This window comes from Oncorhynchus keta, chromosome 36 (genome assembly GCF_023373465.1).
Source record: "Oncorhynchus keta strain PuntledgeMale-10-30-2019 chromosome 36, Oket_V2, whole genome shotgun sequence".
Classification (NCBI taxonomy): Eukaryota; Metazoa; Chordata; class Actinopteri; order Salmoniformes; family Salmonidae; genus Oncorhynchus; species Oncorhynchus keta.
The window spans coordinates 18,379,459-18,404,771 of record NC_068456.1 but is presented as its reverse complement, the minus strand read 5'-3'; the positions used below and the strand labels follow the sequence as shown (position 1 = coordinate 18,404,771).

Sequence of the window (25,313 nt, the reverse complement as noted above, 5' to 3'; positions counted from 1 at the left end):
GCCGCGAGGGTAGTAGCGCCGCGAAGGTAAAATGCATCTTTGTAAAAAAAAGAGCATCCAATCATAGAGTTTCTAAACCCAGAGGCGCAACATCGCGAGACTTCCGGGAACGCTTGCAAACAGACCCAGCAGTCCAGGTTTTGGTCTTTGAGAAGTCAGTGAGACCAAAATAATGGTGTTCCAAAAAAGGTTCAGTCACCAGGACCACAAATACACATTCCATCTAGACGCCATTGCCCTAGAGCACACAAAAAACGATTCATACCTTGGCCTAAACATCAGCGCCAAAGGTAACTACCACAAAGCTGTGAACGATCTGAGAGACAACGCAAGAAGGGCCTTCTATGCCATCAGAAGGAACATAAAATTCAACATACCAATTATGATCTGGCTAAAAATACTTGATTCTGTCATAGAACCCATTGCCCTTTATGGTTGTGAGGTCTGGGGTCTGCTCACCAACCAAGATTTAAAAAATGGGACAAACACCAAAATGAGACTCCGCATGCAGAATGATCCCCCGTGTACAACGTAGAACACCAAATAATGCATGCAGAGCAGAATTAGGCCGATACCCACAAATTATCCAAATCTAGAAGAGCAGCAAAATTCTACAACCACCTGAAAGGAAGCGATTCCCAAACCTTCCATAACAAAGCCATCACCTACAGAGAGATGAACCTGGAGAAGAGTGCCCTAAGCAAGCTGGTCCTGGGGCTCTGTTCACAAACACAAACACACCCCACAGAGCCCCAGCAGCACAATTAGACCCAAGCAAATCATGAGAAAATAAAAAGATAATTACTTGACACATTGGAAAGAATTAACAAAAAAACAGAGCAAACTAGAATGCTATTTGGCCCTAAACAGAGAGTACACAGTGGCAGAATACCTGACCACTGTGACTGACCCAAACTTAAGGAAAGCTTTGACTATGTACAGTGAGCATAGCCTTGCTATTGAGAAAGGCCGCCGTAGGCAGACATGGCTCTCAAGAGAAGACAGGCTATGTGCACACTGCCCACAGAATTAGGTGGAAACTGCGCTGCACTTCCTAACCTCCTGCCCAACGTATGACCATATTAGAGACACATATTTCCCTCAGATTACACAGATCCACAAAGAATTTGAAAACAAACCCAATTTTGATAAACTCCCATATCTACTGGGTGAAATTCCAGTGTGCCATCACAGCAGCAAGATATGTGACCTGTTGCCGCAAGAAAAGGGCAATCAGTGAAGAACAAACACCATTGTAAATACAACCCATATTTATGCTTATTTATTTCCCTTGTGTACTTTAACCATTTGTACATTGTTACAACACTGTATACATACATACTATGACATTTGTAATGTCTTTATTGTTTTGAAACATCTGTATGTGTAATGTTGACTGTTAATTTTTATTGTTTATTTCACTTTTGCACATTATCTACCTCACTTGCTTTGGCAATGTTAACACATGTTTCCCATGCCAATAAAGCCCCTTGAATTGAAAAAAAAAAATATATATTTAGTTGTTCATTTTTCGAAATCTAAAGGCACAACCTAGATTCAAACCAATGTCTTAAGTAGTTGGCTGTCTTAAGTAGCTGGTTGTCTTAAGTAGCTGGCTGTCTTAAGTAGCTGGCTGTCTTAAGTAGCTGAACAAGTTATGACTCCAACCTGGTGAAAGTGACAAACTGACACATTTTCATTTTCATCAAAAACAAACAGGAGTGTCTTTGATTTGACGGCCTGCACGTGCACAGTTTGGACTGAAACGACAGTTAGACCCGATAGATAACGTGTTTATGCACATGAACTTAGCTACCTAATGTTGCCATGGCATCGCCTACAAGTGTGATTGGGGATTTCTATTGGAGAAGCAGTTTCTGCCTGTCTTCCTACTGTACTCTTTGATCCAATGTACCCTGACTACTCACAGCACAAGGAGAGCTGTGACCACATGGGAAAGAAGGCTGTTTGTTAATGCAATATTATTTCAGAAATTGTGTGATGGTTTGATTGGTTCCATCAAATGTTGTTTTTTTTCCTCGGGGGTTGAGGCCTCATTGTTAGGATTGTAAAATCTAACTGTTGTAATGAAAGAGGGCAGCGCTCGGGGGTTATGTGTGGCTGTGCGTGTCAGTGGTTTGAGTGAGCACAGCCCCCTTTGTTATCGACGCATTGGGTCGACAATATCAAAGATCCATTCCAGACGGAAGTCAGGAGTAGTGATGGGCATTCCGTGTTTTTTCGGTGAGCCGGATAGTTCGGCTCTGTTCACCTAATTTGCTCCATAACAGCTCTTCGCTCAAAAGTTTTTTAAAATGAAAAATCATGAAAAATATAACATTTATAATGTAAAGCCTGAACAGTTGCCTACCATTGTCAGATTGTGAAAAGTACAATTTTACCTGACTAAATTAAATCGCTTGTTAAATGAATGACTCTTTCACAGATGCGATTCAGTTCCTGACGCTCACAAAAAAGAGCCATTCAAAAATACCTGTTTGTTCACTAGTCAGCAGGACTTTGAGATTTAGGTGTTAACCACACTACATCCAATGGGCTGCCATATATCTACTGCCATATCAAGGTCACTTGATATGTTTAAGGTATACTCTTCTACCACATATAAAATGTAACTTGGATATGTGTAAACATTTACTGTAGGCCTATTTCAACATTGAGGTAATGTTAAGCTGTACATCTATGGTGTAATATTAAATTTACAGCAATACAATATGCCTTGTAATCTCGGTGAACCCAGAACTAAATATTGCGTAATTTGGTCAGATGGCTGTCGATGAGAGATTATACCACAAGAGATTTCCTGTCACATCAAGACAGTGGATAACATCTAATTTCCTCATTGCATTTGACATGCTACCTGCTCCTGCACATGTTCATCTGGTCTGTGACAGTAACAGGTTGACGTCTATTGTCATAAGTCTTGCCCAGGAGGCAGAATGGAGCAATTTCCGCTAAATAGGCCAGCTGAAAAGTCCAAATTGTCTATGTTGTAAAAATCAATGTAAAAATTAGCTTTTTGTCTTAATTTAAGGTTAGGTTAGGAGTGTGGTTAGCGTTAAGGCTAGGTTTAAAATAATATTTTATGACTTAGTGGCTGTGCCAGCTAGGGACCACTCTGCAGTGCTGCCTCCAGTACATGAGTCATCTCAATAAATGCCAACCTGCTCTGTGTATGGTATGCTGCAGGCCAAACGGACAGATGTCTCTTAGTAGGAAGTGTCAGTTCTAATGAATCTCCATAGCTCAAGTGTCTGCAAATGAAGGAAATTATGTCCATCCAGGTCAAATGTAGTATTCTTTGCTAAATTACTAAATACTAATTTGGTCCCCTTTGACTGAACACATTTTAATCTTGTGGCGGGCCAGGTGCTGACTCCTGTTGTCAGTTGTACAGTGTTTCCTCCAACACATTGGTGCGGCTGGCTTTTGGGTTAAGCGGGCAGGTGTTAAGGAGTGCATTTCGGCAGGTCATGTTTCGGAGGACACATTGACTCAACCTTTGCCTCTCTTGAGACCATTGTGGAGTTGCAGCGAAGAGACAAGTACTAAGGCCTCGAAACAAGGAAAATTCTAAGTGACCCCAAACTTTTGAACGGTTGTGTACATATGAGATGAGTAATGCAAGATATGTAAACATTATTAAGTGGCTAAGATACCGTAGAATAGTATAGAATGCAGTATATACATATGAGATTACTAATGCCAGATATGTAAACATTAATAAAGGGACTAGTGGTCCATTCCTTAAAGTGGCCAGTGATTTCTAGTCTATGCCTATAGGCAGCAGCATCTAATGTGCTAGTGATGGCTGTTTAACAGACTGATTACCTTGAGATAGAAGCTGTTTTTCAGTCTCTCGGTCCCAGCTTTAATGCACCTGTACTGGCCTTGCCTTCTGGATGATAGTGGGGTGAACAGGCAGTGGCTCAGGTGGTTGATGTCCTTGATGATCTTTTTGGCCTTCCTGTGACATCGGGTGCTGTAGGTGTCCTGGAGGGCAGGTAGTTTTCCCCCGGTAAGGTGCTGGGCAGATCGCACCACCCTCTGGAGAGCCTTGCGGTTGCGGAGGGTGCAGTTGCCGTACCAGGCGGTGATACAGCCTGACATGATTCTTTCAATTGTGCATCTGTAAAAAAGTTTGTGAGGGTTTTAGGTGACAAGCCACATTTCTTTAGACTCCTGAGGTTGAAGAGGCTCTGTTGCACCTTCTTCACCACACTGTCTGTGTGGGTAGTCCATTTCAGTTTGTCAGTGATGTGTATGCCAAGGAACTTGAAGCTTTCCACCTTCTCCACTGCGGTCCCATTTATGTAGATAGGGGGGGTGCACCCTCTGCTGTTTCCTGAAGTCCACAATCATCTCCTTTGTTTTGTTGACGTTGAGTGAGAGGTTGTTTTCCAATTCAACGTCTAATTTCATTGAAATTACATGGAAACAACGTTGATTCAAGAAGTGTGTGCCCAGGCAGTAGGCTATATGATCTTTTGCTGCTGTATGCTCTTGAGAAACCTAGGCTGATAGGCAGCCCTCGCCTCATAATCTAATGTCTGTCAGTCTGTGCTCAGCCACTGGAACAGGGCTACATGGCTTGGTGGCTACAGAAAGTAATTCCCAAGAGAAGGTCAGTTCTATCAATACAGTGGTTTGTGGGTATTGTTAAAAGATCCCGTTTAGCCTAAAGGGGCATTTAGACGCTCTATGGACTGTACATGAATAGTTTCAATGTTCTGTTCTGCCTGTGTCTAATATGGTTGCATAATGCCACAATTCTCTCTATTGTAAGGGCCCCTAACCTAACCTAACCTAGGAGGCGTAGAAAGACGCCTGTGGGGAGTCCCAACTTCTGTTTTTCAGGGGAAACAGAGGTTAGGTTGAATCTACTTTATCCCTGAAAACCAGAAACATCCGCTTTCTTCCAACGCCGCTGAAGGTCAGACCCATACAGCATGAAGATGGTCAGACTAGATTTTGTTTAGCTGTCTGTCTATTGTTTCACATGTAAATCCTGGGCTTCGCAAGCTGGACCTGGGGTGGACTTAACAGAGAAATGGTATGTTTGGTATGGTATGTATAAATTTGTGGGTCCAGTTAGGTTAAATGGTTAAGGTTATGGTTGGGGAAGGGTTGGCTAACATGCTAAGTAGTTGTAATGTAGCTACAAAGTAGTAAGTCGTAAAAAGCAGTTTTCAAAGTTTCTAATTATTTAAAATCTAAAGTTGTCCGTGATGTGAGCCGAATACGCAACCTTTGAGTTGCTTGTAATTTGTGATATACATCCAACCATCCACCCGGACCAACCAGACCAACCACGCACCTTTCATAAGTAACCTTCTTTCTTATGTAGCTATCAAGGACCTCCACGACAAAGGGCTCTTTCACAGATGCTCCCTGTCTCCTGAGTTCCATTAGCTGGGCATTTCAGTGTTCCCCAAGCCCCAAAGCTGACATGAAGTCAGTGACGACTGACACTCTCTCTCTCAGCTCTACACATCTCAGACACAGATAAATGACAAGTCAAGGTGATTCTCTCTTTTTTTTCTCTTTGCACCAATGTTCCAACCCAACACATTTTAAACTCTGAAATAGAATAAGTATTATATTAAACAACATTTTTATTTCGAAAGACAGCTTTACTATAATTGAGAGAACAATGACAACATACTTACAGGAGCATTAAATCATTCAGTGATAGAAAGCCAAAACATATACATTTCCTGTAAGGCAGAGAATCATTCCATCTTACCATAACTGATAAACCTAATCATGCCATTGCTCTTACAACAACCAACGCCTTAAAGGCCTACATTTTGTCTTCCAACAATTTTCCTACTGAGAATGTCATATCTTTTCAAAAAAGTGGCTATGACTAACCCTGCAGCAGTGTAGATTGGTCTCTAGCTGACTGAATATAAAACATTTCTTATAGAAAAATACAATTTTGCTTTGGTTGAAAATGTCAGTTATGTCAATTGAGGTGGATGTTTACAAGGTATGAGGACTGGAGAGAGTAGGCAGTTTATGTCATATTTACAGAACCTTATTAATGGCAGGTTTCCACAAAACCTCATGGTCCTAGCCTTCAGACTCTCACTTGTAATGTAGCTCGATACACAACAGTATGATTCAACTCTATCAATTCCATTACAATTATAAAGTTAATAAATGTTGGTCAGTATGGAGAGTGCAACATAATCATTCCAGTTCATTCCGCTCTCAGGTGTGTACAGTGTCAGTGATCCTGTCTGGAGCTTGGCTAGTCTTTTAAATGCTATGGAATTAATGTACATACGAATAAGCTCTGACGAAGGCCAAGAGGCTGACACATGTAAGCTTGAATAAAAGAGTGATACGAACAAGAGCAGTGTGAATGTTTTCTTGGAAGTACTCTCATTATTCCATATAAAATCAAGGTATACTGTTCGGTATGGCAACGACGACTGACATTGCATATTAAGTGAGTGTAAGGTCATGAATCCTAGGAGGATGGTGAGTGAAGTATGTGAGTTGAAGGTTTAGTAGGGAACATCTCGAGTTTGTCAATATTCATCTCTGCAGGATCTGCTCCAGAAGTTTCTGCAAAACAACAAACAAATCATTTAGAAATCACAGACGGGCAAATACACAAATCCTTGGCTAGACTTTATTTCAATCTTCTGAAATCAGCTGTTTTTCAAGTGGGAAAGATTCCTCCTTTTAAATTGGCTTTCACTTCCATCAACTCTCTGTCCCCCGAGGTGGATAGCCAAGTCTCATTGGGGGAATAACGATGACTTGCTATCTGGCTAAACAGCCTACAATGCTATAACTCTCCTCTTATACTAGAGCAATCTCACTCTAGCCATATAAAGCTGCCTTTCTACAATATGTCCGAAGCTTTGCAAAAACATACTCTTCCGGAAATCAAACAAAATTCTCCTAATGAATTGAAAATTGCTCATTGTTTTCCCTGAGGATTTTCCATTGCAATTTCAATAAACTTTCTGAATTGACAACTGAATTGATCAACATTTTTGCTCCTAAACCAGCATTCTGCTGATCTGAAATGTGGCGTCAACATTGCAGACAAGTGGGCAAAACATTGCAGACAAGTGGGCAAAACATTGCAGACAAGTGGGCAAAACATTGCAGACAAGTGGGCAAAACATTGCAGACAAGTGGGCAAAACATTGCAGACAAGTGGGCAAAACATTTGCAGACAAGTGGGCAAAACATTGCAGACAAGTGGGCAAAACATTGCAGACAAGTGGGCAAAACATTGCAGACAAGTGGGCAAAACATTGCAGACAAGTGGGCAAAACATTTGCAGACAAGTGGGCAAAACATTGCAGACAAGTGGGCAAAACATTGCAGACAAGTGGGCAAAACATTGCAGACAAGTGGGCAAAACATTGCAGACAAGTGGGCAAAACATTGCAGACAAGTGGGCAAAACATTGCAGACAAGTGGGCAAAACATTGCAGACAAGTGGGCAAAACATTGCAGACAAGTGGGCAAAACATTGCAGACAAGTGGGCAAAACATTGCAGACAAGTGGGCAAAACATTGCAGACAAGTGGGCAAAACATTGCAGACAAGTGGGCAAAACATTGCAAAAACAAAAGCATTGTAGGGAAAGGGCTCGTAAGTAAACATTTCGCGGTGAAGTCTACACCTGTTGTATTCGGCGCATGTGACAAATACAAAAACACACTTAATAGACTGATTCTCTTTCCACAAATGTGTATACAGATGTATAGGATCTGAATTTGATCAACCCATTGCAGGAAATGTACAACTTATAGTTTTGAGGTTTAAAAAGGCTTCTGAAGTTTGTAATTTCCACTTTAAAATGTCAGACTTGATTTTCCCTTACGAAAAAGGTATCAACCTCGACAAAATTGTAATTTTTTTATCATCCACATTTTCTGTTGCTGCAGGATTATTCTCTGTATGCGTAACAAACACTCATGCACAGACATACAGATACCACCATGTACACCACTTGACACTCCTGAGTGAAGAGCTCGAACTTTGCACCCCGTGGCATGTTATCGAGTGGGATTTGTAAGAGGTCGGACTTTTTACCGGGTGCTACCATTCATTTAATTCAGATTGAGTGACACTGAATGAGACAACCCAGTCACCTTGAAACCACCTTGGGTATCTAACTAAAGGAAACCCCAGACATATGAGGGGATCTTAATTATCTCAGAGTAAATTGGAAATGTCTCCTCATTCTACTTGTTACACTGTACACCTGACTGATATCGAGGCCATCAATGTCTGTGCTGGTTTTGGTGTAATGGGAATTTGAATAAAGGGTACGGGTGAACCAGAATATGTTTGATCGTTTATATGAGTTTATGACAACTTGCCCTCCAATCATCAAGGGCACATTGGCTTGTTAAAAGAGCCCTTACACACTAGATCTGTGCTAATCCAAGGACCCAACGAGTCCATAGAGCTGACATTCAGGAACTTTTAAAAATCACAAATGACATGTGTCTTCTCAACAATACCTGGATTCAAACTAATTTCACTGAAGCAACAGTGGAACATGAATAGATGAATACATAACACCAGTGCACAGATATTGATTGTGAAGACATTTCGATGACAAATTACAGTAGGAAGGAAATTCTATTAAGAAGTCAAACAGCGGCCTCTGCTGGGCATAGATTGTGAAAGGGACATGCTGAAATGCATTTTTCTTGGAGAATTACACTGTTTTCAAATGGCACCTCATCCAAATATCCAGTGAAAGATTATTATTTTAAATAGGACTTATTGCAATATTGCATACCTTGTTCTTATCATATGACATTTTTAACCTTCAGTGTGTTAAATTAAGCACATTGAATGCCTCACTATGAATTATTAAAATTTTTTGGGGAAAATCAAGTCTGAAATTTCAAAGTGGAAATTACAAACTTCAGAAGCCTTTTTAAACCTCAAACACTACAAGTTTTACAAGCACATGTAATGCCTCCCTATGCACTCATAACGCAGTCTTCAACACTTTAGTTAGCTATGCAGTTGTTCTGTATTTGAGTTTTCAGACATGGCTTCGGTGTATACAACTATGTGGTGAATATTTTATCACAAAGTCTCAGCACCAACTAAACGTACCTTTTTAAAAAGCTCTGCCCGCAATCTGTTGGTCTGCGATACCACTCTCCTTTTCTCCTCCTCCTTCTTCTTAGTGACCTCAGGGAGCTTGTTGTAAATCCTAAGTAAAAAGGGATGGTTAGACATGGTAGGTTAAGCTTGTGAAGGGGAATATTCTAGTATTAGCAGGCCAGGGGCGACTCAGCTATTCCCAGAAAATCGTCACCATAGAAAGGAAGCTTTATCTGCACCAACCCACAAAGGCCAAACCTGGATCCACTGATAAAACCAACATCACACTGGCTTCTTTTTCACTCACATAAATAGTCAATTTGTTCCCAGATCGACCCAGTCAGATTAAAAACATGACAATGGCAACCTATCCTCTGATCAGGTGTGTGTCTCAGATAAGACAGGGAGTAAAGAAAGTCATGATAACGGGATACAGACGGTAGTTCATATCTCCAATCAAGACAGACGTTCGGCTGTCTGACATCCACAGTGTGTTGTGCGTGCGTGCATGCGAGTGTGTGTGAAACAGAGGTAGGCAAGAGACTGACACGTCACAGTACAGCTCTGTCTGTAAACCTACCGTCTGGAGCGTAGCTGCATCTCCTTCCCTGATATGCTCCTCTCTCTGGGTTTGAAAAGGTTATCTGGGAAACACACAAGCATCTGTCAGGACAACACACACACACACACTTTCCACTTTCCTTACTAGGCTTCATTACTCCTGTCCTTCTGAGAGCCGAGGGGCTTGACGGACTCTTGTCAGCTCATCACTGAGACCAACAGTCAGCACTGCATAATTAAGATGTGAGTCTGAGGGTCTATATTTAGTTTGCATTATTACCTTCATAGAAGGCAAAGCAGGAGTGGGAGCGAGCGGCCAGAGTTAAGGTGACGCTAGGGACTATTACATCACTGTCATAGTACTAGGGTTTTGGAGAGACTGGTCTATATTGTATTGTAAAGTACTGTCATACTGGGAAAGGAAATGTCTAACATTCTGTAGTATGTGGCGTTCTTTCCCTGAAAAAAGTGTGCATCATTAGTGCTGTAGCAACTTTCAAAAAAGCATAATAGTGACTAAAGATGGTAAATCCATGTAATTCACCGATAATAACCCTTTTAGTTGTGGAGTTGGACGTAAACAAGACTGCGCTTCAACAGAGCTGCAGTACTTAATAACGACCAGCAGAGAGCAAAGCTGTTCCCCTGGACTAGGATTGAGAAATCACTAAACAGTGTGTTCCTACTCGTACTGTATGTCAGACATGTTCCATCACCGTACCACTGAGCGGGTGGGGCTTGGTGCAGTTCCTCCTATGCCTACTTTTTTCCTCCCAGAGACCCTGCACCTGGTCTAGGTCTGCACACTGCAGGGCCTTCCTCCGCCTGGCCCTCTGCTCCAGACTCCTCATTCTGCCCTGGGAGCGGCTGATGAAGTCTGGCCGGAACATCTCCAGGGCCTCCTGGGGAGGAGAGAGGGAGCAGGGAGGGAGGAAAGTATAAGCTGCGTGAGTAGTTACTGCTAGCCAGCACTGGCACACTCATCTTGGTAAAAAAAAGAAACCTAGATTCTGTTATTCTGAAAAGATGCCTCTGCCCTTGATGACTCCCCTTGCAGATTGTAATGGATAGATGTGAGGGAATATGGTAATCAACTCCACACAGTCCTCTGTACCAATGGATATAGGTAAATGGTCTTACAAGTAAAATTCTTTGCAAACCCTTTTTCCTTTGCAACCCCCTCATACATTGGAGTTGTATTCTTGAAAAAGGGTTCCAAAAGAGGTTCTCCAGCTGTACCCATAGGATAACTTTTTGGCGTTCCATGTAGAACCCTCTGTAGACATGGAACCAAAAGAGTTCAACCTGTAACCAAAAATGGTTATTCAAAGAGTTCTCATATGGCGACAGCCGAAGAACCCTTTAAGGTTCCAGATAGCACATGTTTTATCTAAGAGTGCAGGGAAAATAAAATCATTTTAACTTTGACTGGCACCAGTTTAGATCAAATGGTTAAGGTCTCGCGAAAGAATGTGAAGGAGCTATTCCTCAATAAAGTAGAATAAACATTCCCTTCACTCACAGATGACTCTTTACTAGTCGTTTGCAGTGCTAGCAACACAACCAAAGTCCTCTCTCTATAGATGCCGATATCTTTTCAAATTTCAGATCAAGAATTTTCACACCATACCATATGATATTACAGTATATAATATAATGATACATACAGGAAAATGATTTCAGAAGATAGAGTGATAGAGTGATGTTGATCCACACATACTTTGAGACTGAAGGCTCTGGATTTGATATCCTGAGGATCAACTGTCAGTTGTGATTGGCAGGTGTCTGCTTGGTGTGGACAGAAATCTTCAGCAACATGCAGATCTTCTCTGGAGTGTCCTTGTCTTTCATCACTCTCCTTACATAGTGACTGTCTTCCCCATGTTCTAGTATCTACTTTGATTGGCAGAGACAGAAAACAGAACACATGCTGTACAGGTAACTGCCAAAATTAAGGAAGCACTTGAGTAAATGAGGGATACAAAGTATATTAAAAGCAGGTGTTTCCACAAAGTTGTGGTTCCTGAGTTAATTAAAGACATGCTCCAGTATGTCTTTATTTTCAACCTTTGGGCTGGATTTGTCAGAATTACTGTCAGAATTACTGTCAGAATTACTGTCACCATTTGAGTGACAGCTAGCAAAATACACACACAGCAGAGCGAGAGAGAGAGAGAGAGAGAGAGAGAGAGAGAGAGAGAGAGAGAGAGAGAGAGAGAGAGAGAGAGAGAGAGAGAGAGAGAGAGAGAGAGAGAGAGAGAGAGAGAGCAATAACGTGGTGCACATATATGCACATTTGTGACGTAGTACAACATTTTCGGGGACCATTTTGGTTAGGGAGCGCTACTTTCAGAAATACTGGCTAAAAAGTATACAAAAGTACCAGAGAATATCTTTTGGCAATTAAAACATCCCATCATGCTCAGGGTTATGAATAGAAATGCCCATTATTTTTCCTACTATGGCTATGGGTTGTAGGTAGCACAGCGGCTAAGGAATTGGACCTATATCCGAAAAGTTGCCTGTTTGAATCCCAGGTAGGGAGCTGGATAAACAGGGGGATATTGATCTGGTAACTGGAGGGCTGCTGTGTTCATATCCTAATAACAATCCCCTACCGTTGAGCCCTTGAGCAAGGCTCTTAACTCCACAACATTTTCTCCAGTAGCGCTGTGTGTGTGTGTTTGTGTGTGTGCGTGAGCGTGTGCACATGTGCGACATGAGTTGCATTCAAGGAAACAGTGTTAAGTGCTACACTCCTCAAGGAAAGTATGTGTGTGTGAAATTAAGAGTGCAGAAGACACATTTCTGTTGTTCGCTGTAACTACGGACAATGAAATTGTATTGTAGATGAAGAAATCTCAGTGACTTTGGAAGAGTGGTATAGCGGTCTCAAAGGAGCAGAGGGGGCTTTAACAGTGTGTCTCAACCCAATTGAGAAGAAAGGAGTTTCATCCCTCCAATAGAGTTCCAGACACTTGTAGAATCTATGGCAAGGTGCATTGAACCTGTTCTGGCTCATGGAGGCCCAACGCCCAATTAAGACACTTTATGTAGGTGTTTCCTTTCTTTTGGTAGTTGCCTGTATATTCCAGTGGATATGCAGTTAACTCTTCATCAAACATTGTTGATTACATGTTGCATGGATGGTAAAAAAGAGTGCATCTCATATACACAGAGTTTATTACAATACTGGGACTGTACTGCATTGTCAGACATCAATGAGAAACAAAGAGGTTTTCAGATAACCTAGATCTTACTTAATATGTGCATTCAGAATCATTTGCAGAGAAGCCATTCGGACCTTTTTAAAATGTGGCTTTGTATTTTTACATCCCATCTAACAAAGGTAAAATGAACATGAGGGCTGAGTGAGGATTACTCCTATCAGATAGGATGACATTTATTGAAATAGAATGAATGCATTTAATCCTTTCCGATAGCCAAAATCCGATAGATAACTTATGAAACACTGGGCCCTGGAGAAGAGGGAAAATTGTTGAGCCCTCTAACTGACCCCTACTCTCCACGACTCAGTGAGTAAAGCAGAGACAAAGACACGTGCATACTGCATGAATAATGTAAACCATGATGACAGTGCATCTATCCTGCACTCTCTAACCCCCGCTCCTCCACCTCCTTTAAAAACAGACCCATTTAATATCAGACACAATCATTTATCATAGGAAGAACACACCATCAAATGCTCTGGCGCCAACAAACAAGAAATCTATGTACCAAGTCAGACTATTTCAACGCTGTCATCGGTATAGCAAGCAATGCAGCAAGCGGAGTATAACACCGGTAAATTACTCCAGCTTCAATACATTTGGTCCGTACTTGCGAAAATAAGCAACCAACAGGTTCTCCAGCACAAAACGTGTATTGGCCAATGAAAATCGTTGATTTACTTGCACGTGACAGAACGTGAAATTGTAGCTGGTCCCATGAGATGACATGGCACACGTTTGCCCTATGCTAACCTCAACAGGTGGCACTGATTATATCCTGGTGCAAAAAACAGCCTATATCTTAGACTTTATATCCACCAACCAATGGCATTTCTTAAAATAGGTCAACCCTGGCCACTGGAGGGATATTTTAAACCTACAAATTCAAGGACTACTTTTGTTTCATTGGTCTGTAACAAAATGTTCTGTGCCAATATTGCATCGATGCATCAATGACTAGGGTACTAGCTACTACTAACATTAGACAACATTTTCATGTTTTTTCATATATGAAAAAAATCCCACGTTTTTGTTTATCTGTGCTTTTATGGAAAAAAGAAAAGAGGTCTGTTTATCGTATAACTTAAAAATACAAAAGCCTTATGGATTAGTCAAATAGCAGTCATGAAGGATATCCCTATCAACCGGCCCTGCCTTTCTAAAGTCTTTGAAAGCCAAGTGAACAAACAGACCATCGACCATCTCGAATCACACTGTACCTTCTCCGCTATGCAATCCGGTCTCCTGGTCACGGGTCCACCTCAGCCACGCCCAAGGTCCTAAACGATATCATAACAACCATCGATAAAAAACAGTACTGTGCAGCCGTCTTCATCGACCTGGCCAAGGCTTTCGACTCTGTCAATCACCGTATTCTTATCAGCAGACTCAACAGCCTTGGTTTCTCTAATGACTGCCTCGTCTGCTTCACTAACTACTTCTCAGATAGAGTTCAATATGTCAAATCGGAGGGCCTGTTGTCCGGACATCTGGCAGTCTCTATGGGGGTGCCACAGGGTTCAATTCTCGGGCCGACTCTTTACTCTTTTCTTGCTGCGGATGACTCTTTGATCCACCTCTACGCAGACGACACCATTCTGTATACTTCTGGCCCTTCTTTGGACACTGTGTTAACAAACCTCCAAACAAGCTTCAATGCCATACAACACTCCTTCCATGGCCTCCAACCGCTCTTAAACGCTAGTAAAACTAAATGCATGCTCTTCAACCGATAGCTGCCCACACCCGCCCGCCTGCCTAGCATCACTACTCTGGACAGTTCTGACTTAGAATATGTGGACAACTATAAATATCTATATACTACCCACCATTGCGACCTGTATGCTCTCGTTGGCTGGTCCTCGCTACATATTCGTTGCCAAATCCACTGGCTCCAGGTCATCTATAAGACTTTGCTAGGTAAAGCTCCGCCTCACTGGTCACCATAGCAACACCCACCCGTAGCACGCGCTCCAGCAGGTATATTTCACTGGTCATTCCCAAAGCCAACACCTCTTTGGCCACCTTTCCTTCCAGTTCTCTGCTGCAAATGACTGGAACGAATTACAAAAATCACTGAAGTTGGAGACGTATTGTTTATCTCCCTCACTAACTTCAAGCAACGGCTGTCAGAGCAGCTTACTGATCGCTGCAGATGTACACAGCCCATCTGTAAATAGCCCATCCAACCAACTACCTACCTCCCCATATTTGTTTTTTAGTATTTTTCTGCTCTTTTGCATACCGGTATTTATACTTGCAACATGCTCATATGCACATCTATCACTCCAGTGTTAATCGCTAATTTGTATTTACTTCGCCACTATTTATTGACTTCATTTGCACACACTGTATAAAGATTTTCTATTGTGTTATTGACTGTAAGTTTGTTTATGTGTAACTCTGTGTTGTTGTTTGTGTCGCACTGCTTTGCTTTATCTTGGCCAGGTCGCAGTTGTAAATGAGAACTTGTTCTCAACTGGCCCACCTGGTTAAATAAAGGTGAAATAAAAAATTGAATTTTAAATAATCACTTCGAGTTGGAACACTCTGCTGAAGTGGTTGATTCTAAATTAATAGTGCACTTTAACTGTGGGTTTGAGCCCCCCTTGCATCAATCTTTTTTGTTGAGGAAAAAACTGTTAGTTCCGGTCCTTGATGCACGATCCAAAACGCATGTTACTAAATGGATGATTATATTAAATCATGGCCTATAAAACTTTGTAGACTGTATAAAGCCTTATGTCCACCAGATGCATCAAACTCTTTGCGTTCCAGTGGAAGTCATGCCAGGATATAATGTTTTAATTGACTGTGTTTTGTATCTTAATGTGTATTTAATGTGTGTATTTATGTTTATCTACACTTGCACTGTACCCAGAATCAATCACTATGTGACCTGGGCCAGTAGATGAGTCTACTAGGAGGCCAACCAGAGAAGGTATGTGTGGTATATATGCTTGCAGTACTACATTCACTGCTGCAATGAGCCAAGCTTTACCTCCCTGGTGTGAGTGTAACTGCTGCGTACTGATCAAATGATAGACGCTGCACTGCTCTGCTCATACATGATGTATACTCTGTAGTGCCTATGAGACTTCCATAATACGTTCCCTTGGACATACTGTAGATTGTAAGCATTCTAGGTTCTTATGGCTACCCTACAATGCCCCTCAAGGCACAGAGTAGTCCCTTTGAAAAAGAGGTAGTCACTTGTACAAACAAACCTCTCCAATAAATTCTCAAAGGACAACATAAGGGCACAATACCACACAGACGCTGTGAACTCTGCAATGCCACTCAAAATAGATACCCTACAATGCTCCCCAGGGAAAACGCAGTACATTCGAAACAAGAGCCAGAACCTTGGCAAATGACATCTAATTACAAACAAACCTGTCCAATAAATCCACAATGGACAAAACTAAGGATACAATGCCTCTCAGGTGCTGTGAAGTCCACAATGCCATTCTTCAGTTCATTACCAGAGAGGGGATACAGAGACCATAGGTATTGTGCTCTGCTTCTCAAAGCTGACTCCTGGCCTAATTTTATTTCAGGCAGTACTTAGCAGCACCAAGCAGACAGGACATTCACGTCTGTTTTCTGAGCCATAAGCTAGCCTCCACAACCAGCCTGGGGAGTGAGATCGTTTAAAACAATATACTCATTCTTTTCATGGGGAGCTTCACCCGGTGTCACACCCGTGAAAGCCTAACACCGCCACGCTTACTGGGTTGAGAGGGTAGGTAATGTATGCAAAGGATGTGTTGGAAGTAAGAGAGGGATGAAATTAAAATAGAAGCATGAGTTTTTCCTTCACATAAGCACAGTGTTCCATTATGTGAGAATGTAGCACTTGTGGGTTTTTCACCAATGTGCATTTCTGTAAGGAATATATCCTATTAACAATGTATGAGGTATAAATCAAAAGGTAAGAAGAGTTAAAAATGAGACTTTACACCCTCTAAGACCTCCTCGCTATGGCATTGCGTACGCTGTTAAGACTTGAATGTGATTTTATCCACACAGCTATGGAAATGGGGAGCCATTGAAAGGAATGCTGCTGGATTTGCATGGGTACTTTAGAGTTTTGCCCTGACATGGGGAGATGAAATTCATACCTGGGCTGATATTAAAAGCAGGGTGTCTGTGTGTGGAATTTCTCAGCAGACGACAGCACAGCTCATCTGCAATTCCATTGTGCTGACTGGCCCCGGAGTATGAGTCGCCTGTTCCTCTGGCTGATGAGAATAACCCTGAGGTAAGATTGTGTGCAGTTAAATCAGATGTCCTATTCTTAATACCATCAGTATCTGCCATTTTGGGGACCTCGTAGTCCCCTTTGGTTGATGAAGAGCCTCTGCTGTAACCCACATCAGTCTCTGAGTTGTCCCATCTATGGGTGCAGCTTAGTGTTTTGGGGTAATCCATAGAGGTTCCAATGTGGGACGAGCCCCCAACATACAGAGACAGGGTGGACCTGTGCATAACTGGCTTTGTGACCTCTGGCTGTCCTATGGAGATAGACAGTGACTTGTCCAGATACAGAACTGTGTTCGCAGACCTCCAACGTACCTCAAGCTGGACGCAGGAGCGGAAAGAGGGCTGGAGTGAGAAAGGCCTGAAGGTGCTTCCATTGTCCTTGAGACTGTCCTCACCTGTGTAACTGTGCCTGTGTTCAGGCCAGGCATTCCTCATCCCTGGCCCTCTCAGCTGGACCTTGGCACATGCAGAGTAGCTCTGTCTGTACTCTGTCACCTTTACTATGGTGGCCTTGTGTCTGGTCACCCCCTCAGAGTGCTTTGGAATGGCTGAGGATAGGACATGAGTCATGACTGGGTTGAGGGATGTGGATGACCTGATAGGCAGGATCGGTTGGTGGGGATAATGTGATCGGTTGGCCCCTGACTGGGAGACCCTGCAGGATGTGATGGTGATGGAGGAGAAGCCCGTCTTTGGTCGGCCGCCCAGGACATTAGGGACACTGGCCATCCTCAGCAGGGTTGGACTCCCTCTGTGGGGTACATGTCCACCTCTCTGGGAGTCCCCAGAGTGTGTCGGCCTCATAAGGGAGGGTGATGTGGAAGCCCTCTCCCCTTGTCCTCTCCACATGCTCCATGAGGGGGTAATATCCTTGGTGGATGCCTAAGGAGAGGGAACCCAGAGGAAAATATCAGAGCTGTGTTGAAATAGTCCGTCTAAAAATACAACGCATCTATCAGGTATATGAAATAGAGTGAGGGAAATAAATCCAATACTTTTCCCCGTGATATATTCTAGGGATTACTTATTATCGGCTACCTGCTCTCATTTTGAGATCTCCCTTTGTTACCATGGTGATGTGTAACCTGATGCCCAACAGTCAGCGACAAATTAACCATGACATTTAACATTGACATTCCAGGATTGCCTGGCTATCCAGCTTAAGACAGGCCAATTAAGACAAGTAAAGTGTACATGAGAAGGTAAAACAATTGTCACACTTTCACTTCATATCAGACATGTGTCATATTAGTGGTTAGTTCACGTCCATTCTCTGACAATAGTTGATTTGCAGGATGGATGAGGACTGTCAGTTAAAACAGCTGTTTGCAGTGAAAACATCCCATGGCTTGTCCAAGCACAATAACATGTCCACAAGTTCCTGCATAAAATTGCACTCATGTTGACTCAAAGTCTGAGGACTGCATGTCTTACAAACTTAATCGAATAGATTTGAATGGCAAAGTTCTTCTCCAGACTAAAACCCACTGCTGAGCTAGTGAATAGCCTCCTTGTCTAGATGGCATAAATCTAATTAGAAAGCAAGGAATACACTGCCATAATGGATGTTATGACATGTATTAATTCAGCATTATAAATTGTACTAAAACATAGTAATGATGACGATATGATGATGATGATATTACCATTTTCAAACATATACTTTTTAAAACTGATACACATAACCATGTACTTATTAGCTATAAGTTGCAGTAATTTGTACAGAGGAAATAACTTTGTAAAACTAACAATAACAAGACAAGCACAGTAATATGATAACAAATATATCACAGCTAGAATAGTAAAAGGGTTTTATCTTTTACCTCATTGATATTAGATGTTGGTAGGCTGGGGAACCTCCCACTTCGAAAACCCATGGACTTGGACCAAATGCCGCCTAATTTTCCTTCTGAAATATGTACATGGCGGTAAACATTCTTTTTTTTTTTACAGCCTACTGCTTGTTCCAGATATTGGAAAATCTAAAACAAAACATAACAGGCAAGTCCACAAAGCACTTAGCCTACACGTTTCCTCACTGAAACAGGTCTCAGAGAAGAAGCCTACTATTATTTTCTCTGTCCACTTTGCAATGAATGACAGATGACGAGAGTCCTGGCGAAGAGGAGACTGACAGACTGACAGACTGACAGACTGACAGACAGACGATAGGCCCACAACTGTCTCGTCTGTGCGCTTTGTCGTGCCTAAGAGCAGCCCGTAGCCATGGTATATTGGTCATATACCACACCCGCTTGGGCCTTATTGGTCTCCCATTATTAGAGCCTATCGTGCCCATGATATACTACACAACATACACATGGCGAATACATTCATAAAATGTGCCAGCGTTTACGTTGTTACCTAGCAATACACCACTACTTACACAGATAAAACAATGAGACAGATATTTCACCGGATGTATAAATGTGAAGCATCCGGGTGGTGTTTCCACTCACTACCAAATATGGTGGTGAAAGGAAACCCAGTGGCCCGCAGTGGTAGGAGATGGAACGAGACTAATTATGGCCGAGATTCTGCAAATTTTCTCATCAATGATCTCAATACAGTTTTCTGTTTCCAAAACTAAATTATTGTTACAAACAGAGTGGACTAAGTTTTATAGACTTTACCCTTTGCCAAAGTTTTTAAAAATGGTGTTGTTTAGAAGGAGTGGAAGGGCGAATATAGTTATTGCATGTGTAGGCGTTCCCCAATGCAAATATGCAAGTACATGCTAGAATGCACAAATATGTTCTTGCCAGCTCGTGCTTGGCTCTGCCCACCACCTTGCTTGTTCTGCCCACTAGAACTAATTTTCTCCCATTGGAAACGACAGGCTGTGGTCTATCTTGGGTTAGTTATATATATATTTTTAAGATTCACTGCCCAGCCATGCAATTTATAAACTTGATTACCACTGTATAAAATATCTAGACATTATCATCGACATTTGCAACATTGTTGCAATATTTAATTAAATTTGATCTCCAATGTGTCCATAACCAAAAAACATGAGCCAGACAGGCAGCTTTTCTTAGCCAGTCTAAATCACGAATCAGCGTGATTTTTATGGATACACAGTGCCTATAAAGAAAAAAACCAGTTAAAGAGAAACTAAATGCAGCTAGTTTCCTGTCTTAACAGCTTCAAACATGTTTGTTTGCCATAGCAACTTGCAAAGTTATGAAAATGTCAACCTGCGCTTGGGTAGTTTTGCTTTACCTGGCAGTCGAATAGAACTAACGACCAGAAAACACCCAAAATTGCACTTGACAACCAGTGTTAGTGAATGTAGCATCACATTTTGTTGAAAAATGAATGGTTTGAGATAGAATCTTGCTTTTTAATGCTGGCAACCAATTGTATGAAATACTGTACTCGAGTGCAAGGCAATAATACACTGGAGGCTTCGCCTCGTGGCTATGACCACATGGCAGCCATGATAAAAATGTCATAACACATGGCCTAATTATTCCGCATCACCTCACCTGGCGCTCACATTTCCCAAGACGTGTTTACTCTAAAACACAAGAGGATGAAGTAAGTCAACTGCAGCTTATTGATTTATGGCCTACCTCAATGTGCAACGGAATTTGTTCATTGCCCCCAAGTTATAACTCATCCCGTTGTCACCTTTTCTTTATTTCCTGCTCAGTCCATTACAGAATTCAATCAGGAAATATGTTAGATGGATCTATCAATATATTGTCCATATGTTCATTGGAGGCTTGCGGTGAGCAAGACTTTGAAATTGAAATGAGAGTGTGATGTTTATAACACATTTTGGCAATCATGGAACACTTACCCATAGTGAGAGCAGGCAAATTGAAGTAATTGCATAGGCTATGTTATGTTGTTTTGAGAATAAGATACTGTAAAGTAATTATGATTACATCACGTGTTCCAGTTCAGAGGAAAATCAATTGGGACAGGATTATGAAAGTAAGCAATAACATGGAAATGGAATATTATGCATGCATAGTTTTCCCCTCGATTTTGCTTTTATTTATCTTGCATATAGCATGCAGGGCAGGGGAATTGGAGTACCAGCAGGTGTACTTCTCATGGCTTTGCTGCCGTGCATCTCCAGATTGACACGATAATATGAGCCAGTGAAACATAGCCCTGAGTATAAACAAGACAAGTGTGTGTGTGTGTCTTTCTTTATTTGTTTGTATGCGTGTGTGTGTGTGTTTCTTTGCTCCTGGGGGGTGTTTATGATTACAAATGTGTCTGTTCTCTCCCCCCTCTCTCTCTCTTGGGCAAGGGTCCATCTTTACTTTCTAGAACACAGAGAGAGAGAGAGAGAGGGTCTATGAAGAATTGGCTTTGTGACTGTGTTGATTGTGGTGTGTGAAAGCAGTGATTGAGTCATCCTCTCTGTGCCTGTCAGTGAAGGGAACAGAGTGTGAGGCCATGGGGGCTCACAGCTGGTTAGGGAGCAGACAGACTGTGTAGTACCCAGGGTATATACAAATAAACACATCAGCAGTCAACACTGAGAGCAGAGAAGACATTGTATGTCTCTCTGGACCTGAATCACAGCCATGGGAGAAATAGTTCAGAGCTCATGAAGACGTGACCCACTGGCATCAGTTGATAGATTTTTGTCGTGGAGTCATCTTGTGCTTTGGTCTGCTGTGCTTTTTTTCTTCCCTTCTTTTTGTACTTGTTCCTCTCCTCCTCTTTCCTATCCCCTATCATAACCTATTTTATCTCCAATCGGACTTATTGTAGCTCAACCTAATGTTAGAGAACAAAGATAGTTAGCAGTCCATGTAATTATTCCTAGAGGAGGCATACAGTACATACCTTTGAGTATCACACCGCTGTCATAACTCTTCCGTCTGATGGAGTCAATGCCAAGTTCAATTTGTCTCTGAAAAATAGTGCATTTAAAAAAAGAATTTAATCAACTAATATTTTGGTTTAAATATAGTATTTTAGTGAAAGGTATCATACACTGCAGAGATGAATCTACAGTATATTTGGGAAAAAAACAGGGCTTTGTATTACATCAATTATGGGGACAAACTCAAGCATGCGATAATTGCCTTGACTAGGATGGTAGGAATGTGGTCACATGAGCGATGATCCATAAGAATTCTAGCAGTGATTCACAGAGGGAGAACATTCCAGTGGCTAAAGATGTCTTTGTCAACATCCAATTTTAATCGTCGCACACCAGGAGGCAAGAACAGATTCTGAGAAATGTATAGAGATTAGAAACTCCACTTAACTCACTAGCCGTGGAGAGAAGCCCTTTCCTGATGATGACCAACTTTGTTTTCAACCAGGGGAAAGTAAAAATTCTTACACAAAACAATAAATCTAAATCTACTACTGTACTGCGATTTGTTTTGCATGATTTAATATATAGTTGGTTAAGGCAGGTAGCCAAGTGCTTAGAGCGTTGGGCCAGTAACTGAAAGGTTGCTGGATTGAATCCCCGAGCTGGCAAGGTAAAAATCTGTCTTTCTGCCCCTGAACAAGGCAGTTAACCCACTGTTCCCCGGTAGGCCGTCATTGTAAATAAGGATTTGTTTCTAACTGACTTGCCTAGTTAAATAAAGGTTAAATAAATAAAATAAAAAATGAATATTTGGATCAGTTATATCTTACCTGGTAGAGAAGGCCGGTTAACTCATAGAGTACTCCTCTTGTTGGTAAAGGCAGCCACCCGTTTCTAACAGGGGACAGAGTGCAGACTCTGACCCATTCTCTCCCAGGGGTGCACCTGATCCTGACGGTCTCCAGATGACCCAGGGTACCCGATGGAAAGAGCTGATCACTGCTTAGTGTAGACTGGGGTCTGGAGTCAGGGTCATCTGACCAGTCAAAGCTATGTGAGTAGCCCTCAGGTGGGGTCAAGTCTGTCTCCTCAGGGTTGAAGGTGACTCTTCCTGTTCTGTCAAAATAAAGTTCCACCTCGTTTTGGATGGAACTCCCAGAGGGGTGCGTATGGAACCACTCCAGCGGCAGCCACAACTCCTCTCCAGCTTCACCACCTTCACCATACAGCTCAGACCTGGGGACGTGGGCTAACACATCCACTAGAGATCCCTGGAGCTTCAGGCAGTTGCTCTGGCCTAATCTCCTCCTGTCCAGTTTTCTAATGGGGTAGCCAGCCGACACTCCCTTCCCCTGAGCCCCCAGCTCAGGTAGCAGAACAGGTGACCAGCTCTCAGGTTTCAGAGCTTGCATAATAGGGACCCACAGCACAAGTTATTAATGAGGGAGACAGAGGCTCAAACAGCTCCTGTGGTTACTGTAGTGACGCAGCAAAAAGTCTCCTGACTTGCAATGCTTACTCAAACAGAGAGTTTAGAAAAAGCGACACATTCCCAAAAGGTTCAGTGAGGAAAAACACATCTCCCGGGAACTAGCAGACCTAGATATGAACAGAGGAATACACAAAAATAAATGAAAGCGAAGCAAAACTATAAATATAGACGTCTAGAAAAGCACTAGTGTACAGAGTGGTGCATTTTTACTTGATAATTTCTCTCCTTAAACTTTGCCGAAGTAGAGGGGTATAAATGTAAAAGTTCTCAGCGTTTACACTTCCTCTGTGATAAAAACACAACATTTTTGTGATTACGTATGACTTATTTTTAAATCCCCCAAATGTTACTTACCTCACTTATTTCAATACGTGAACCAGCAGTCACAATCAATAGAACATTGGTAGATGTAAAGGTCCTCAAGGTAATTCCAACACTGAAGAGGCTGTTGTTGATTAATGACTGTTATCCTCAGGCATTGATCTGATGTAAACTCTTGTTGCCCAGAGCAGGGGTTGACTCACCCATAAATTCTTAGGTCTCTTACCGATTTAACTCCACAGAACGGACTACATTGCATCACCTCTTTCAAGTGCAGAGGGTTGTGATACTTTGGCTTTGCCAAGAAACGACTCCAAAATGTTGATTAACACATGCACTTAATATGACAGGAAGTTGTTGGTTTGGTTCCAGATTGACGAGAGGTTAAAGTTGTCCATTCTACTATGCTGTAATTGGTATCAAGCTGAGTAACGCCCCACCCCCCTTATATCCAAACCTGACAGACCCTGTAAATCCTTCTGTGGGTATTGGCTAAGTCCACCAACAATGTTTCATGGTTGGCTTACTGATTAGCTTTGTTGAAAGTTTTATGGCTCTTTGACCACATGATAATGAACTCAACACAAATGTTTTAGTCAGGCCCCCAGCTCTATACTGATCTCAGCTCCTTTCCCTAAATCGCTGTTGACCCCTCCTCACAGATCTGTGTATAGCTCTCTGGTGGGCTATGTGAGATTTTAACAATGGTCCTTACACCTATCCAGCTCTTTTAGGATCTTTCGCAGTAATAGGACAGAGGGATTAGGTTGCTATTGAGCCCATGCTTCATCTCAGGATTAGTGGATATGCATTACCGTGGAATGCCCAAGGAATTACAGCTCCAATCCACCACGAGAAGGCCAAAGGTAAAAACTGTAACCTCTTGAACCCCCACATCACCATTATTTCAATCAATACTTCAATATGCTATCGACAAAGACTACTGTAACATCAGTAAAACAATCAACTATATTTGCAATGAAATCCACAGTCCACATATTATATATATATTATTATTATTATTATTATTATTAAATCCACAGTCCTCTGGCAGTCAAGTTAAAGACTTTGAATGAAGCAAACATACTTTTCTTAATTCATAAGTAGAGTCTATACATGAGGAAGGAATTATCTGTTCTTGCTCCAAATGCTGCGTACCACCCACACAAAATACATTCATAACAGGACACATTGTGTAATGAATGGCCATAAGTCTATGCAACTTTTCTGACCAAGGCCATAAACATCACCAGAGGTAGAGAGCGCAAATCATTTACTAAAATATACCTGTTATTATTCTTCACTGAGAGAGCAAATGCATTAGGTTAGCACCCTCCAGTGGCTAAAGTTCTGTGCCATGAGAAATGACATGGAGAGAGATTGGTCAATTGGCCAATATCATAATCTAGCTTTCCATTGGCGACAGATTTTCATGTGAATATTCTAAAATCTCTATAAACAAAATATGATGGACTTGTTGCGGATAAATATCAGTGCGTGATGACGTAGTGCACACAAATGTACTTTT

The 25,313-nt window shown here is 41.9% G+C and overlaps 1 protein-coding gene across 3 annotated transcripts; it reads right to left on the bottom strand.

Annotated features, from left to right (window-relative positions):
• Window positions 1–5,615: 5,615 nt before the first annotated feature.
• c36h10orf90 (chromosome 36 C10orf90 homolog) lies at window positions 5,616–24,220 on the bottom strand. 3 transcript variants are annotated; one of them, XM_035754402.1, is made up of 10 exons: window positions 23,819–24,220; window positions 22,803–23,571; window positions 21,993–22,059; window positions 19,001–19,086; window positions 17,036–18,059; window positions 11,402–11,577; window positions 10,403–10,583; window positions 9,701–9,764; window positions 9,130–9,229; window positions 5,616–6,594 (listed from the first exon to the last, which is right to left on the bottom strand). In XM_035754402.1, the coding sequence occupies exons 2-10, from the start codon at window positions 23,382–23,384 to the stop codon at window positions 6,565–6,567; spliced, it is 2,310 nt and encodes a 769-aa protein (XP_035610295.1). In that variant the 5' UTR covers window positions 23,385–23,571; window positions 23,819–24,220; the 3' UTR covers window positions 5,616–6,564. The 3 variants fall into 3 exon arrangements, with proteins under 3 accessions (XP_035610295.1, XP_052354574.1, XP_035610296.1); XM_052498614.1 differs by having other exon boundaries at window positions 10,445–10,583; XM_035754403.1 differs by having other exon boundaries at window positions 11,402–11,574.
• Between the last annotated feature and the right edge of the window lie 1,093 nt (window positions 24,221–25,313).

Bases quoted from the DNA above. Each gene is read 5' to 3' on its own strand.
- c36h10orf90 (XM_035754402.1), bottom strand. From the start codon at position 23,384: ATGCAAGCTCTGAAACCTGAGAGCTGGTCACCTGTTCTGCTACCTGAG. The intron at 22,060-22,802 runs GTAAGATATAAC...ACTATTTTTCAG, and splicing joins TAACCGGCCTTCTCTACCAG to AGACAAATTGAACTTGGCAT. The intron at 18,060-19,000 runs GTAAAAGATAAA...CCCTCTCCTTAG, and splicing joins CAACATCTAATATCAATGAG to GCATCCACCAAGGATATTAC.